Source organism: Pteronotus mesoamericanus, unplaced genomic scaffold (assembly GCF_021234165.1).
Source record: "Pteronotus mesoamericanus isolate MK-2021 breed Mesoamerican mustached bat unplaced genomic scaffold, CSHL_Meso_final contig_55, whole genome shotgun sequence".
In the NCBI taxonomy this organism is placed as follows: domain Eukaryota; kingdom Metazoa; phylum Chordata; class Mammalia; order Chiroptera; family Mormoopidae; genus Pteronotus; species Pteronotus mesoamericanus.
In genome coordinates, this window is record NW_026555198.1 from 8026804 (window position 1) to 8042831 (window position 16028).

At 38.9% G+C, this 16028-nt stretch overlaps 1 protein-coding gene across 1 annotated transcript in view; it reads left to right on the forward strand.

Annotated features, from left to right (window-relative positions):
* Positions 1-222: 222 nt before the first annotated feature.
* ABCB7 (ATP binding cassette subfamily B member 7) overlaps positions 223-16028 on the forward strand; it is a 97531-nt gene continuing 81725 nt past the window's right edge. Inside the window, exon 1 of the mRNA XM_054579572.1 lies at positions 223-412. Within this exon, the coding sequence (XP_054435547.1) occupies positions 245-412 (168 nt within the window). The 5' untranslated portion in view covers positions 223-244. The remainder of the gene's footprint in view (positions 413-16028) is intronic.

Genomic DNA, 16028 nt, shown 5'->3' on the forward strand with positions numbered 1-16028 from the left:
AGCAAAAGAGGAAAAGGCAGTATTACTCTGACGTTTCCTGTTGTGTAAGAAAAACACTCAAAGGCCCGCCCTAGAGGGAAAAAAAAAGCGGTTGCGTTTAAAGAACCTGAATCTTAAGAGAAACTATTTCCGGTCTTGGGCCCCGGGAAAAAGAGAGGGGAGTGGAGAATCGATTAAGGTAGACGAGTAAAGTCCTCCCGCATCCCACAATTCTTTGCTCTCGGTTCCTCTTTCCTCGCTCAAGATGGCGCTGCTCGCGATACGTTCCTGGCGCTGGGCTGCAGCGGCGGCTGCTTTCGAAAAGCGTCTGCGCCTCTCGATTCTGATCCGGCCTCTAGTGTCTGTGAGCGGATCAAGTTCGCAATGGGGGTCACGTCAGCCCGGCGTCCCAGGAACCGCTCGAACCTCCCAGGTGAGATGCCATTCACATGGAAGAGTAGGGTGAAGGACGGGGGGACCTATGGGGAAAAGATAGCATTCACAACCTCGGGTCAGAGAAAGAGCCAAGAAAGGTTGTCAGGGCTAACTCAGAGCAGCAGTAAGTGAAGAACATTAGGATTAGTAATTTGAGAAAGGGGTGAAGAAAACCTTTGGGAGTACATAAGCAAATGGGAATGGGACAGGAGGTTCCAAACAGAGGTCACCTGGAACGCCGATGACTCGCAGGATTTACGCTGTATTATATTAATTTAAGATACACGGTAGACACCATTCTCATACTTCTTACCTTTGTAAATGCATGGTAAACTGGGCTACTTTCCAAAGTTAGTGATGGAATTTGGGACCAATTTGCCAGAGGTTCAGGTTTTACTCAGTCGGAAGTAGCATTTGGAGAGCACTTTAAATATAAGACAGCAAGTTAGGTCTAAACAAGCGGCAAACTGAGTTGGCACCAGTTATCCCCCTTGCTGACCGGGCTTCTTGATAAGCCGAAACTGTAATTATCTTTCTCTCCAAAACATAGACTGTCCTAAATATATATGTAACCACGATTGTCCTTTGATCTGAAAATACTGTTCTGTGTACGCCGGTCGCGTTGGAAGCCGTAAGGCTACTTATCTTTAATAAATGTAGTTACGGTTATAGTGCGTCTTAATATGTGTCCATTATTATCTTTCAAGAACAGGTTTTTATTATTTATATTTGCTCCACTTCAGTGTATCTTTTTAATTTTTATATATTGACAAAAACATTTAATTGTCACGACTTGTTCATCAGTATTACTAATATTGTTTGAGAAACAGCCTGTTAAAATTTTGATCCTTCATCAACAAATATTTAATGTATGTACATAGCACTATGCTAGATAATGGTACCAAGAGACACAGATACCTTAATGCCTTAAAGATTGGTCAATTTAGTTAAGGCGATTGGATCTATGCATTACAAGAGTAACAAGGTAGTTACTCTTTTTTAAAAAATATTTACTTATTTTTAGACAGCGGAAGGGAGGGTGAAAGGGGGAGAGAAACGCGCCTCTTACTGGGGACCTGGCCTGCAACCCAGGCATGTGCCCTGACTGTGAATCCAACCTGTGACCCTTTGGGTCACAGTCTGGAGCTCAGTCCACTTAGTCACACCAGCCAGGGCAGGGTAGTTACTCTTTTAATGCATAAAAAATAAGGTAGTAGGTTAAATAGCAAATGAACAGTATAATCAATAAGGGCTGTAGACATCCAGAGGACATAGTGATGATTATGGACCAGATTAGAGAGCTGGTGATAGGACTGGGGAGAACATTCGGAGCACAGAGAATAGGGGACGCTAGGCAAGTGCAATGAATTTGTTCATTCAATAATTAATGAACACCTTTATAGCAGTGAACACAACAAAATATAGGCTCTGAATTTAAAGAGTTTATAATCTGGTAGGGGAGGTGCGCTCCCCCTCTTGGGAGCATGCCCATGCCGTTTCCTTCTTCATCCTTCTCAGGCGTGCAACTCCTAAATTCTGAGGGTCCCCATTAGACTTGCAACCAAGGGAACAGAGGGCAGTGGCAGCTCCTCCTGAGCTAACGCCTAGACCCTGTCCCCAAGGCCTCGTTTTCTCTGACTTTTCAGTGAGCCAAAGTAGACCAGCCTAGGCCTATTTCTTCCCTATAATGTTTCTAGAGAACCAAAGCAGCCCCGCCTAGGCTCTGTCTTGTTGCTTCTTCTTTTCCAATCCCACATTTCAGTGTCCCCGGCTTTAATAAACATTCTCTCAAAACAAAAAAAAAATCTAGTAGGGGAAATAGATGAAGTAAATAGGCAATTACAATAGTGCAATGATGAGGGAGGTACAAAGTACTAGAGGATATACATGGGAACCATTAAGTCTAATCTTAAGGTGGGGAAAATTGCCTTCAGTGATTGATAGTAAGCAAAGACCTGAAACATTACAAGTTAGTGAAAGAGGGAATAGCATGTGCAAAGGCCCAGCAGTAAGAGAGAGCATGGACCTTTTGTAGAACTGCATATGGTTTAGACTAGTGAGGAGTTCTAGATAGAAGTGGCAGATTAGGCTAGAGAAGCGAGCCAGGTCATTTTATTAAGGTTTTAAAAACACTTCATCATTGAAAGTTTGTACCATGTGATGTTCTGGGAACCATTCTTGTTCTGTATTCCTCTAATAAACCAAATGGAGTTAAAACAAAATTTGTAGGACTTTTTAGGCTGGAAGAATGAGGGGGAAAAGAAGTCATTAGGCATTTCAGAGAAGGTGATGACAGTGAAAAGTTAGCTTTCTCTCTTTTCGTGAACACTATCTCTGCCACTTGACCTAGTCTCTTCTCTATACCGTATCATTTCCTTTGGTTACCATTGCTATAATGTGAAAAAAAAGGGAAAGATGTTTCCTTTGTTTTCTACTTCTTAGAGGTATGCAACTCTTACCATGTTTTAAAAAATGTGAATTTAACATGGAGATAAAGGGAATGATTATAAAATTTTAAAGTAGAGCCTGAGCCCTGGCTGGTATGGTTCTGTGGATTGAGTGCCGATCTGCGAACCAAAGGGTCTCTGGTTTGATTCCCAGTCAGGGCACATGCCTGGGTTGTAGGTCAGGCCCCCCAGTAGGCGGTGTGTGACAGGCAGCCACACATTGATATTTCTCTCCCTCTTTCTCTCCCTCCTTTCCTTCTTTCTAAAAAGAAATAAAATCTTAAAAAAAATAAAGTAGAACCCCATATAACGTGAGGCACATTCAAATTAATTAGTGACTTGTGATTAAGATTACAAGGTAAATATTGAATGCATACTTGTAGGACAATCATTAATATATAGCAGAATATTTTAGAGTTGAAAGAAGCCTTAGTACAGTGTTCATAAATCATGTTAGTGGGTTGGATCAGCACTTTTTTAAGGATGAAATTCAGTAGAATAAGAAGTATCAGTGCATTATACATATTAGAGGAAATAGTGTTTTATGTACTTTTGTATATTTATATATACACACATACGTAATTACCAGGATGCATTATAATTGTGTTTTTCACAGAGGATTATGTCCTGGAGCATGTGTGCAATATGGAAGTAACTAGCTTTATGTGGCTGGTTGGCTCAGTGGATTGAGTGCTGGTTTGCAAACCAAAGGGTTACTAGTTCGATTCCCAGTCAGGGCACATGTCTGGGCTGGATTCCCAGTGGGGGGCATGTGAGAGGCAACCACACATTGATGTTTCTCTCCCTCTCTTCCTCCCTTCCCCTTTGTCTAAAAATAAATAAGTAAAATTTTTAAAGAAAAATAAATTAAAAGCCTGATTCCACAATTGCATTAGCTGCATTCCAAGGGCAGAATTGTCACATAGATATGGAACATTTCCATCCTTGCAGAAAGTTCTATTGAGCAACGCTGCCATAAGAGACAATGTTATATTCAGCCCTTCTAATTTCATAGAAAAGGAAACTAAGTCCTAGATAATTTACAACCTTTAAGGCCATTCATTCATTTTTTGCCTTTTGTATGTCAGGTATTTAAAGAAGGGTAAATAAGATTCTGGCAGACACTAGGCACACAGTAAATATTTGTTGAATTGTAAAGGTCTAATAATACTAGTGCACTAGTAATAAAGGGAAACACTTTAAACATAAAAGTTTTTCTTAAAATTGAAAGATTTTGTGTGATAATAGTTAAATTGTACTGATTTATTATACAGTTGCCTCTCTACTATTTTAGTTAAAAGTACTTATGAATTTTGAATGATGGAATTTTAGGTTCATTTCATTAATATTTAAATGGTAGAAACTAAGGCATTATATAGTTAATCTCCAGCAGTTTTTATTTAAGTTTAAAGCATCCTTGACTCTTGATCCTGGTATTGATCATATACTTTATTTTTTTAAGTTAAATTTATTAGGGTGACATTGGTTAATCAAATTATATAGGTTTCAAGTGTACAATTCTGTAATTCATCATCTATATACGAGGTCTGTCCAAAAGGTATCCAGACATGTAATCTGGAAAATACATGCATTTATTGAAGAAGATAAAAGATGCAATGAACTTTGTACTTAGGGCAACGACGCCCCAGTCCCCTTCAAAGTAGGCACCCTGGGATCTCACCGTTCTCATAATTGCCATCAGCTACCCCATCGTATTTTCCTGAATCTCATTGATGGTCTGAAATCTCTTCCCTTTCAGAAGTGATTTTAGTTTTGGGAAAAGCCAGAAGTTGCAGGATGTCAAACCTGGGCTATAGGGGAGGTATGTCACCTGGGTGATTTGATGTTTCACAAAAAAACTCTGCACAAGATACGATGCATGAGCTGGCACGTTGTCATGACGAAGCTGCCAATCACCAGCTGCCCATAGCTGCAGCCTTCTGAATCTGAATAGTTTCCACAGAGGAATGTTTAAGCTTAATACAAAATCTGATGCAGATTTGTTCTACTCGCTCAGTCATTTTGAACGCAATGGCCACACAGTACACACGCTCATTCAATGGCCTTTACCGCCTCCACTGACTAGTACAGAGAAGTCATTGTTCCTGCATGAGCATTCCAGTCCACTCACCTTGGCTGCCAGGGTACATTGATTTCATACACGCTGTTATATTAACAATGGCGGGACTTTTTCATACAGATCTCATATAGCATTTGTGTTTACCACCCGAAGTCAAATCTCCTGTCACCATATATTTGATCCCCTTTACTACTTCTCCTTACCCCCCTTCCTCTCTGGTAACCACCATACTTTTATCTGGTCTATGACTTTTTATTGTTTGTTCATTTGTTGCTTTCAGTTTTATATACCATGTGAGGGTAATCATATGGTTCTTGACTTTTTCTGTCTGACTTATTTTGCTTAGTATGATATTTTCAAGATCCATTCATGTTGTCACAAATGGCAGTATTTCATCTTATGACTGAGTAGTACTCCCATTATATATATATACCACATTTGCTTTATAAAACATTTATTGAGATTAATTCACATATCATACAGTTCACCCATTTCAAATGTGCAATTCAATGGATTTTAGTATATTCAGTGATATGTGCCACTGTCACCATAGTCAATTTACATTTTTATTACCTCAAAAAGAAACCTGTTACCATTTTGGCTCTCACATCCCATTCCTCTCCCCCACCTACCCTAAGCAAATACTAATCTGTGTTCAATCTCTATAGATTTGTCCATTCTGGACATTTCACATACATGAAGTTGAGACTGGCTTCTTTCACTTGGCATTATGTTTTCAAGGATCATTCATGTTGGGCATGTATGAAATATTTTATAGTTTTTCATTGTATAATATTCCATGATATGGATATACAAGATTTTATGCATTCCTCAGCTGACGGACATTTGGGTTGTTTCCATCTATTGCCTGTTATGAATAATACAACAATAAACATTCAAGTACAAGTCTTGTATGGACAGACACATAAATTTTCGTTTCTTTTGGGTGTATACTTAGGAATAGAATTGCTAGGTCATATGGTAACTTTATGTTTAATTATTTAAGGAACTGCTGGATTCATTTTCAAAGTTACTACATCATTTTGCGTTACCATTAGAAGTGTATGAGGGTTCCAATTTCTCTACATCCTTGCCAGTAGTTATTATCTGACTCAGTCAAGCCATCCTAGTGGATGGGAAGTGTTATCTCATTGTGGTTTTGATTTTTATTTCCGTGATGGCTAAAGATGTTTATCATCTATCCATGTGCTTATGGGCCATATCTATATCTATTCAGGTTGTTTGCCCATTTTTAAATTGGATGATTGGTCTTTTATTATTGAGATGTGAGAGTTTGTTATGTAATCCAGATTCAAGTCCCTTATCAGATATATGATTTACAAATATTTTCTCATTCTGTGGGTTATGTTTTTACTCTACAGATAGTGTCCTTTGAAGCACAAAAGTTTTTTATTTTGAAGAAGTCAAATTTCTTTCTTTTGTTGGTCAAGCTTTTGATGTTACAGCTAAGAACCCATTGGCAAATACGAGGTTGTGAATATTTACCCATTTGTTTTCTTCTAAGGATTTTATAACTTAATTCTACTGAGATATAGGAACATTACTCTTGTATAGCTGTAGTTCATTTCTCTGCTTTGTTTTATTTATGTTACAATTAGAAACATTACAATCCTAATAATACATTGTCATAAATATTACTTTATATAATTTTATGACTTTTAAAGAAGCTGATATAAGGACAAGTAAATATTTATGGCTTTTGTTATATTAATTTTCATTTATCATTTGTAGTTCTTTACATTTGTTCTCTTGTGTTTGAGTTACCATCTGGAGTCGTTTCTTTATCTCAAAATAGCTGTGTTCCCACTCATCTTCTTTGTGATGTTATTGGCCAATATATTGCATTTCTATATGTTATAAGCTCAACAATATATTATGTACATGTCATTTTGTTGATGTAAGAACATCCAGACCTGTAGAGAGCTTTAATAAGAATTTATTTAAGCAAAAGTGGTGACAGTTGCTGGGAAGCAAGATCTCAAATGCTCCTGAGAATGAGTTTTGCATTTTCTTTTATACTTTTGGAATTAAGGAGGGAACATAAGGAAGATTACATTAAAGTGGAAGAAAGCAAGGGGCGGGGATTGGATTACAGAATAGTTAGCAAGATTATATACTCTCAGGGTGATAACCTTCCTGAGTCTCCTAAAAAGACATTGTTACTCTGGCATTTCAAAGGTGTGTTAATCTAGATGCACAGAAGTAAAGGACAGGGTTTGCTTAAGGCAAAGATAGACCATTTAGCAAAGAAATTTTTTGTCTGGTGCATGACTACCCACCATGACCTGCCCAGTTAGGAATTTACGATCAAATTACCCTGTGAGGTTAGTTTGTATAGAACCTCTTTTTTGGTCCACAGTTGTTAGTTAATGTTGACATAATCAATGTCCAAAGTTGTAGATAATTTTTATAAATTTACTTGAGCTAAATGATAATTGCTAGGAAGCAAAATCTCAACAGATTGAGAAAATGCTTCAGAGGATGGCAGTTTTTCAGTTTATTTTATACATTAGAATGAAAGGAGGAAACGTAAGAGGGATTCCATGAAATTCATTGGTAGAAGATTAGGGAAGTAGGAGAAAGAAAAGTGAGTAAATCTCTGTGATTGGATAAAGAGTAAAATGGAGAGACAGCGGTGGGTACAGGATAGTTAATAATTAACATTTACAGCACAAAGATATGGTATTCGGTGGGGGGGGGGAACAGATTAACAATGTGGAGGGGTTCTGGTGTGGTGGGTGTACCCTGAGGGGTCTGGAAAAGGAGAGAGTACTCTGTCATTCCAAAAGTATGTTATCTTAGATGCAAAAATACAATAAAAAGAAGCAAAAGGCCCAGGACATGACTACCCGCCATGACTCCCTTTTAGTTAGGAAGTTTTATGTTTAGATCATCCTCTGTGGTTACTTTTGGTCTTTGAGTTTGTAAGGCCTTCCACGCAGGTCTCCTCTGGGCTTCTCCGATATAGTATGTGGCCACTTTTTCATTCACAGTGATTTCCTCATTGGGTGAACATCATGAAGCGTGCTCACAGAAGTCTAGGTGATATAGCCTACTACATACCTAGGTTATATGGTGTAGCCTGTTGCTTGGTAGAGGAGGAAGAATAATCTCTCCTCCTTTTGGGTTCTTGGTTGAGACATCCCTGTACTAAAGGACAGATTAACAGGAGAAAAACAAAAGTTTAATAACATATTTACCTTCTCTTGAAATTTTTGGAATAGTTTGAGAAGGATAGGTATTAGATCTTCTTTGAGTGAGTGAAGCCATCTGGTCCAGGAGTTTTGTTTGCTAGGAGTTTTTTGATTACTGCTTAAATTTAATTTGTTGTTATTGGTCTATATAGGTTTTCTAATTCTTCCTGATTCAGTTTTGGAAGACTGTATGTTTCTAGAAATTTATCCATTTTGCCCAGGTTATCCAATTTCTTGGCATATAGTTCATAGTATTTTCTTTCCTTTTTTTAAAGATTTTATTTATTTATTTTTAGAGAGGAAGAGAGGGAGAAAGAGAAGGAGAGAAACATCAGTGTGTAGTTGCCTTTGGTACGCCCCCCGCCATGGGGGACCTGGCCTGCAACCCAGGCATGGGTCCTGACTGGGAATCGAACTGGTGACCCTTTGCTTCGCAGTCCTGTGCTCAGTCCACTGAGCCACACCAGCCAGCGCTGTTCATAATATTTTTCTTACAATCCCTTTTATTTCTGTGATATCAGCTGTTACTTCTCTTTCATTTTTCATTTTATTTGGATCATCTCTTATTTTCTTGATGAGTCTGGTCAAAGGCTTGTCAATCTTGTTTATCTTTTCAAAGAACCAGCTCCTGGTTTTATTGATCTTTTGTATTGCTTTTTTTAGCCGCTGTGTCATTTATTTCTGCCCTGCTCTTTATTATTTCTTCTACTTACTCTGGGCTTTGTTTGTTTTTGTTTTTTGTAGTTCTTTTAGGTGTAGGGTTAGATTGCTTATTTGAGATTTTTCTTGCTTCTAGAGATAGGCCTGTAGTGCTATGAACTTACCCCTCAGTATTATTCTGGACTAAAGGGGACAGGTCAAAAGAGTCTTCTGTGGTGTGGTCTGAAGCCCACCACTCAGGTAATGTGATGCTGGCTCAGCCCACAGGAAGAGGCTAAAGCTCTCTGTCCCCATCCCAGGCAGTAGCCTTCAAGGGTCTCATACTTTGAAAGTCTCCATTCTGAGCTGCTCTTTTTTCCCTATGGATGTGTACCTAGCAGGGATATCTGGGGCTTGGCACAGCTGATCTAAACAGTTTTCCATTGGAGGTGGTTCCTGCAAACCTGTAGAAGGGGGATGGGCACTTCTTTTCCCTCCAGGGGTAATAGGAACTGAGACTGGGTTTGCCTCTCTGTGAAGTATCCAAGCAGTTCAGCACTCACTCACCTGGCTCTCAGATAGGAACTTCCCGAGGGGACACAGTCTGAAACTCTCAGCACAGTGCTGCACCCAGCTCACCACCAAATGAAACAGGGCGGGGTCCAAATTCCCAGTCTTGCTCAGCACTCCGACCTCTCTGCCTGGCTGGTCTCAGCAGGGCAGGACCTAAAGTCCCAGCTTTGCATGGCACGATTCTGAAGACTGCAGAGTGGGCCGAAATTCCCAGCCCTGTCTTGCTCCTCTGCGCCTCTGAACTCTGCCGCAAGAGCAGCCCCACGTGTTGGGGGTGGGGCGTGGGGCGCCTGCCTGTGTACTGAGATGGAGTAAACCAGTCCTCCTTCCCAAGCCATTTAGTTAAGTCACTGGCCAGCTGGGTCTCCACCCAAAGACTCCCCAGAAGATCAAAGACCCCTTAAAGTCCTTGCTGGCCAAATCCAGCAGACCTCTCCACAGGACCTGAGTATGGCGGCGTGGCCTTTCCAGCAGTCAGTGCCTGTATCGTGAACTCTCCAGGCTGGTGCTGTAACAACAGGAGTGCGCTACACTGGGAGGGTGCACTCTGAGTCTCCCAGTGGGTGAATCCCCAGTGATTCCCACCACCAGACACTACTGTCTCCTCCTCCTGTCTCTGTTGCTTTGGGTTGGGGATCCTGCATGGGGTCAAGACCCCTGCCTCCTAGGGGGAGGGAGCTCCGCAGCCACGATATCTATGTTGTGTTGCAGCTAATGCCTCACCTGTGTGCAGGACTTTCCACCTCCATATCTCAACCCCTCTTACAGTAGCATCTACTGTAATCCTTAGTTATAATATTTCATATGAGCTAGGTTTCAGTTGAGTGTTCAGATTGATTGCTCGGCAGATCAGCTGTAAATCCAGTTTGGGTGCAGGAGCAAGTGGACACACAATTCCCATCTATTCTGAAGCCAGCTTTGGAGTCCTAAAACTAACATGGACCGATGCAGTAATTTGGAGAGCACAGAAATAACACCTAGGCATATATGCTCAACTACTCTTCAACAAAAGTACCAAAAATACACAATAGGGAAAGGATGATTTCTTTAATAAGTGGTGCTGGGAAAGCTGAATATCTATGTACAAAAAAACAAACAAACAAACAAAAGAAAAGAAATGGGACCCTTATTTTATACCATATACAGAAGTCACCTCAAAATGGATTAAATATTTAGCCCTGGCTGGCGTGGCTCAGTGGATTAAATGCCAGCCTGTGAACCAAAGGGTTGCTGCTTAGATTCTCAGTACAGGGCACATGCCTGGGTTGCAGGCCAGGTCCCCAGCAGGGGGTGCGCAAAATGCAACCACACATTGATGTTTCTCTCCGTCTTTCTCCCTTCCTTCCCCTCTCTGAAAATAAATAAATAAATAAAATCTTTTAAAAAACAGATTAAAGATTTAAACATAAGACCTGACTCCATAAAATTCCTGGATGAAAATGTACGAGAAAGCTTCTTGACATTGATTTTGGGAAAGATTTTTTTGGATGTGACACCTAAAGTGTCACTGGCTGGCTGGGTCTCCATCCAAAGACTCCCCAGAAGATCAAAGGCCCCTTAAAGTCCTTGCTGGCCTTTAATAGTGTACTGAACACTTGCAACAAAATCAAAAATTAAAATTCTCCTATGTATGCATGCTAAGAGTTTTATAATTTATATTTCTTATAACTTGGTTATCAGTCTATTTTGGTGAGTTTTTTTTTGTGTGTATATACCTAAGAGGTTCAATTCATATTTTGCACATGACTATCCAGTTGCTCCAAGACCATTTGTTGAAAAGAATATTCTATTTTTTGATACACTTGTAAAAATTCACATTGACAATACATGTATCGGTTTATTTCTGAATTCTTAATTTTGTTCCATTGATCTATGTTTTGTCTTTTTGCCAGTTCCACATTATCTTAATTACTGTAGTTTTGTAGTAAGTTTTGAAATTGAGAGCTGTCCTTTTAATTTTCTTCTTCAGGTACATTATTATTCATATGCTGTATCTTATTTTCCTATCTTTAATTAGGCCATTTTCTCTTGAATCCATTTTTGTCTAATTTATTTTTAATTAATGCCATTTTCTTCCTTTTTGCCTTCAGCTTCTCTTAAGACATTGTATGTTGAGTTTATTTGCTCTTGTTTATTTCCTTGTGTTCTTTCCAATTTGGGCTTTATTTCTAATATGTGGCGTTTTAAAATTTATAATTGTTTTTGAGTTCTCTGATCTAATTTCTGAGTTTATTCAGTTTTGATTTATGTTCTTTCATATATTGTTTCTTTTTAACAAATTTTAGCTTATTTTGATTGTTTTAAGTATGCTTTTCTGTTGTCCTTTCCTTGTCTATTGTGCTGTGATTTTGTTTATTTTGTGTTTTTATACTAAGTTTGTATGGGGTTTGATCGTGATCATTTTCTGTTTCTCATTTTTATTTGAAATGACTTTGCCTAAACTTTTACAAGGAGGCTTGGTTCAGCTGGCTTTTCTAACTTCACATAGCTCCCTTTTGTGTTGTATTCTGTGATATCCTTTCCCTCTTTCCCTTCCTTTCTTTTGTCTGGGCTTTCTTTTCCTTTGCTCCCATTGTCCTTGTCCTGCCTAATTTTAATTCAGCTTTTAGCAGTCTCTCCTCATTGTGTCCTGAAAGGAAGATTTTTTGGTCAATTTTAAAAGTTCATAGGATTAGACTTTCCCACTTCTTCAGAACATACTATGGCAGGCCTTTGCATTCATTCACTATTCGGATGTAAAAAAGCTCCTCCAGTTTCACCTGTTCCTAATTTGGCCACTAGTTTTACAGTGAATGCTATGTGGTTATTCTGGCCTCAGGTCTGCATGTGGCCTCTGCTTATCACAGAATTGCCGATACCATTCAGATCATGTGGCTGTTGGTGGTTTCTCTTGTGCTTGCATTTTGAGGGTCAGGGGCATTTCTTATATCCCAGTTTTGTTGTAAATGTTCAGAAGTTCTGTTCTTGGTTTTATACAGTTATTCTGTTTGTAATGTGGTAATTCAAGGAGATGAAAATGCTATGCTTCCACTGCCTGCCATATCCTCTATCATGTTTTCTAACTTTTTTTGTGGTAAAAATCACATTAATGTTAGATCTACGCTCTTAAAATTTTTTCAAGTGTTCAGTACACTATTAATTTTGAGCACTATGTTGTACAGGAAATCTATAAGACATATTCATCTTGTATAACCTTTGTACCTATTGTACAGCAACTTCCCATGTCCTTCTCTCCTAGTCCCTTTCAACCACCATTCTACTTCCTGCTTCTCTGAGTCTGACTACACTAGATACCTCATATAAATGGAATCATGGAGTATTTGTCCTTGTATGACTAGCTTATTTCAACTAGCATGATACTCTCCAGATTCATCCATGTTGCCATATGTGACAGGATTTCATTTTTATGGCTAAAAAAATATTCCATTGTATGTGTATACATTTTCTTTATTCATACATTAATGGACATTTATGTTGCTTTCACATTTTGGCTATTATGAATAATGCTGTAATGAATATGGGGGTGCAAGAATCTTTCCAAGATACTGATTTCAATTCTTTTGGATAAATACCCAGATCTGAGATTGGTGGATCATATGTTAGTTATATTTTTTAACATTGTGAGGTACCTTCACACCATTTTCATAGCAGCTGCACCAAATTTTTACCAACAGTGCACGCGGTTCCAATTTTTTCACATCTTCACCAACACTTGTTATATTTTATTTTTTCATAATTGCTATCCTAACAGGTGTGAAGTGATAACTCACTGTGGTATTGATTTTTATTTTCCTTCTACTAACTTCGTTTTATTCTATTGGGCAGAAAAGATACTTTATATAATGTCAGCCTTAAATTTTTTTAAAATTTGTATTGTGACCTAATAAGTGATTTATCATGGACAATGTTCTGTGTGCACTGAACGTTCACCATTCGTTCTAGCTAGAGATTTTGGGGGCCCATGGGTGTATCTTCTCTGGACTTGCATTTATAGATTTGTAGTTAGAGAGATTTGTTGGTTCCCTTTTTTCAGGGCCTTATAATCTCTCAATTTCTCTTGTGACTGTCTATGTACTGCTGGTTCTCTAAAACAGTAGCTAATCACTAAGGTACTTCTTGTTCTCAGCTGCCCCAGACATCTATACTGTGCCAGCTCTAATTAGTGCTTTGAGTTGGGCAAGACAGAAACCAGTCCATTGGATAGCCTCCTGAAAAACTAGAATGTTAGATGCATGCTTCACTTATTTTCCCTCCTATAGTATAAGCCTCAAGATGTGTACCTTCTTTAAAAAAAAGATTTTATTTATTTTTAGAGAGAGGGGGAGGGAAGGAAAGAGTGAAACATCACTGTGTTGTTGCTTCTCGAGCACCCCCTCCTAGGGAACCTGACCTGCAACCCAGTCATGTGCCCTGACTGGGAATCCAACCAACAACCCTTTGGTTTGCAGGCCCGCACTCAGTCCACTGAACCATACCAGCTTGGACGAATTGTGTACCTTCTGATCATGCTGAATATGCAAGCCACTCACTGCTTTCCATTGTTCCCAGTATCCTCTAGGCATCCAAACTATGCTTGTTTTGTCAGAGCAGCAAGTGAGGCAAGACAGAAATCAACCCATCAGGCAGCACTCAGGGAGGCTGGGATGTTGGACTCATGTTCCACTTTTTGTTCTTCACTATCAGGAGGGGAGCCTTAAGTTGTGTGTCTCCTCCCAATTGTGGAAAGCCACATTAACTGTAGCAACAAACCAACTGCTTTCCTTTGTTCTTAGCTGCCCCCAGGCATCCAAATTTTTCTGGTTCCATCAGACCTAATTAGTGAGCTAAGACAGAAATCAATACCTTGGGTAGCTCTCTGCAGTCTGGAATGTTGCATACATGTTTCACTCTCTTTTTACTTGGTGGAGAAGTTGCGGAATGGGATGATCTGTCTTGGTGCTGAGTTCTTCCAGCTTAGGGGAGGAGTTCATGTAGAATAGTGAAATTGATCTTTTTACCTGTTTCAGTGCAGTTGTTCTTGATTTTGCCATTAGGTCACTGAAGCATGTTAACTGGAAAGTGGAAATCTCATAAAGATATTTTGGTTCATATATCGTTAAGTTGGTGTTTACTTGGAAGAAAAAGTACTGGGATTTCCTTTTCTGACATCTTGCGATGTGACTCCTTTAACTGTTTAAGTATGATATATATGCAGAAAAATGCAAATATCATAGGTATACAGCTTGATGACTTTTTACAGACTGACCAGACTCATATAAATTTGTACCCATAATGCTATAATATTCAAAAGACAATTTGGTTGCATATAAAACTCTAGGTCAGACATCTTTTCCTTCAGGGCTTTGAAAATCTTACTCCATTGTCTTTTTACATCCAGTCTAACTTGTCGAAAGGTCTGATGTCAATCTGATTCTTTTTACTTTATGTTATTTGTTCTTTCTAGCCTCTTGTAGAATATATTCTTTCACTTTGCTATTTCAAAGGGAATATATCTAGATGATCGTTGTTTTGCTGTTATTTCTCTTGGCATTATATGTGTTCTTTCAGTATGGTATCTTTCATCTTTAATTTTGGTATATTTAATCTCATTTTTATAAATGTTGCTTTTTCTACATTTTAATTTTTCTTGGCATCATATTAAATGGTGTTAATACTTACACTTTTGTGTTCCTTTATTAAACTTTTATTACATTTAAAATCTAATATTGCTATTTTCTTTTCAAAGCCTTGTTCTCCCATTTATATCCTTTCCAAACTGTTCATTCCTAGGCTTTTTATTCTGTCTCCTGATTGCCCCCTGTTATCCCTTGCCCCAGATGCCTTAATATATTTAAAAGCTAGTATATGCCTTTATTTTTTATTTTTATCTTACTTATTGTAATCATCACCTGAGAATATATTCATTGATTTGAGAGAAACGCATTGATTGGTTGCTTTCTGTACATGCACTGACCAGGAATTAGACTGACAACCTTTTTGGTGTATGGGACGATGCTGCAACCAACTGAGCCACCCAGCCAGGCTGGTATATGCCTTTATATTCTTCCAAAAAATAATACCGAAGGCTGTTCCAACCCCATGGTAGTTCTGATGGGTACAAAACAAGGTAAGCCAGGTGTTCAGGGAGGTGCCAAGCAATTCAAAACACACAACCGCAGGTCTTTGAGAATGAGCCCTGTGTTTCCCACTCTGGTACCAGCAAGCCATACCAGGAATGAGAGATGTGCTCCATCCCAATTGCTGCCTCTGGAACTGGGTAATGGCGTATGGCAGCTGAGTATGCACAAATATCCTAACACTCTCTACTGAAATTTAGCAACTTCTTTGTTCATGTGTACTCCTTGGTTATAAGTTTAATTAGATTCCATAGTTCTAAAAAAGTTTTTTTCTGTCAGTTTTTGACAACTTAATCATTACTTTAGTGGAGGTATATGTTTCTGAAGTTCCTTACTCTGCCACTTTTGATGTCACTCTTTTTTTTTAAAGATTTTTAAAACTTACTTATTTTTAGACATAGGGGAAGGGAGGGAGAAGGAGAGGGAGAGAAACATCAATGTATGGTTGCCTCTCACATGCCCCCTACTGGGGACCTGGCCCACAACCCAGGCTGTGCCCTGACTGGGAATCCAACCCGTGACCCTTGGGTTCACAGGCCGGTGC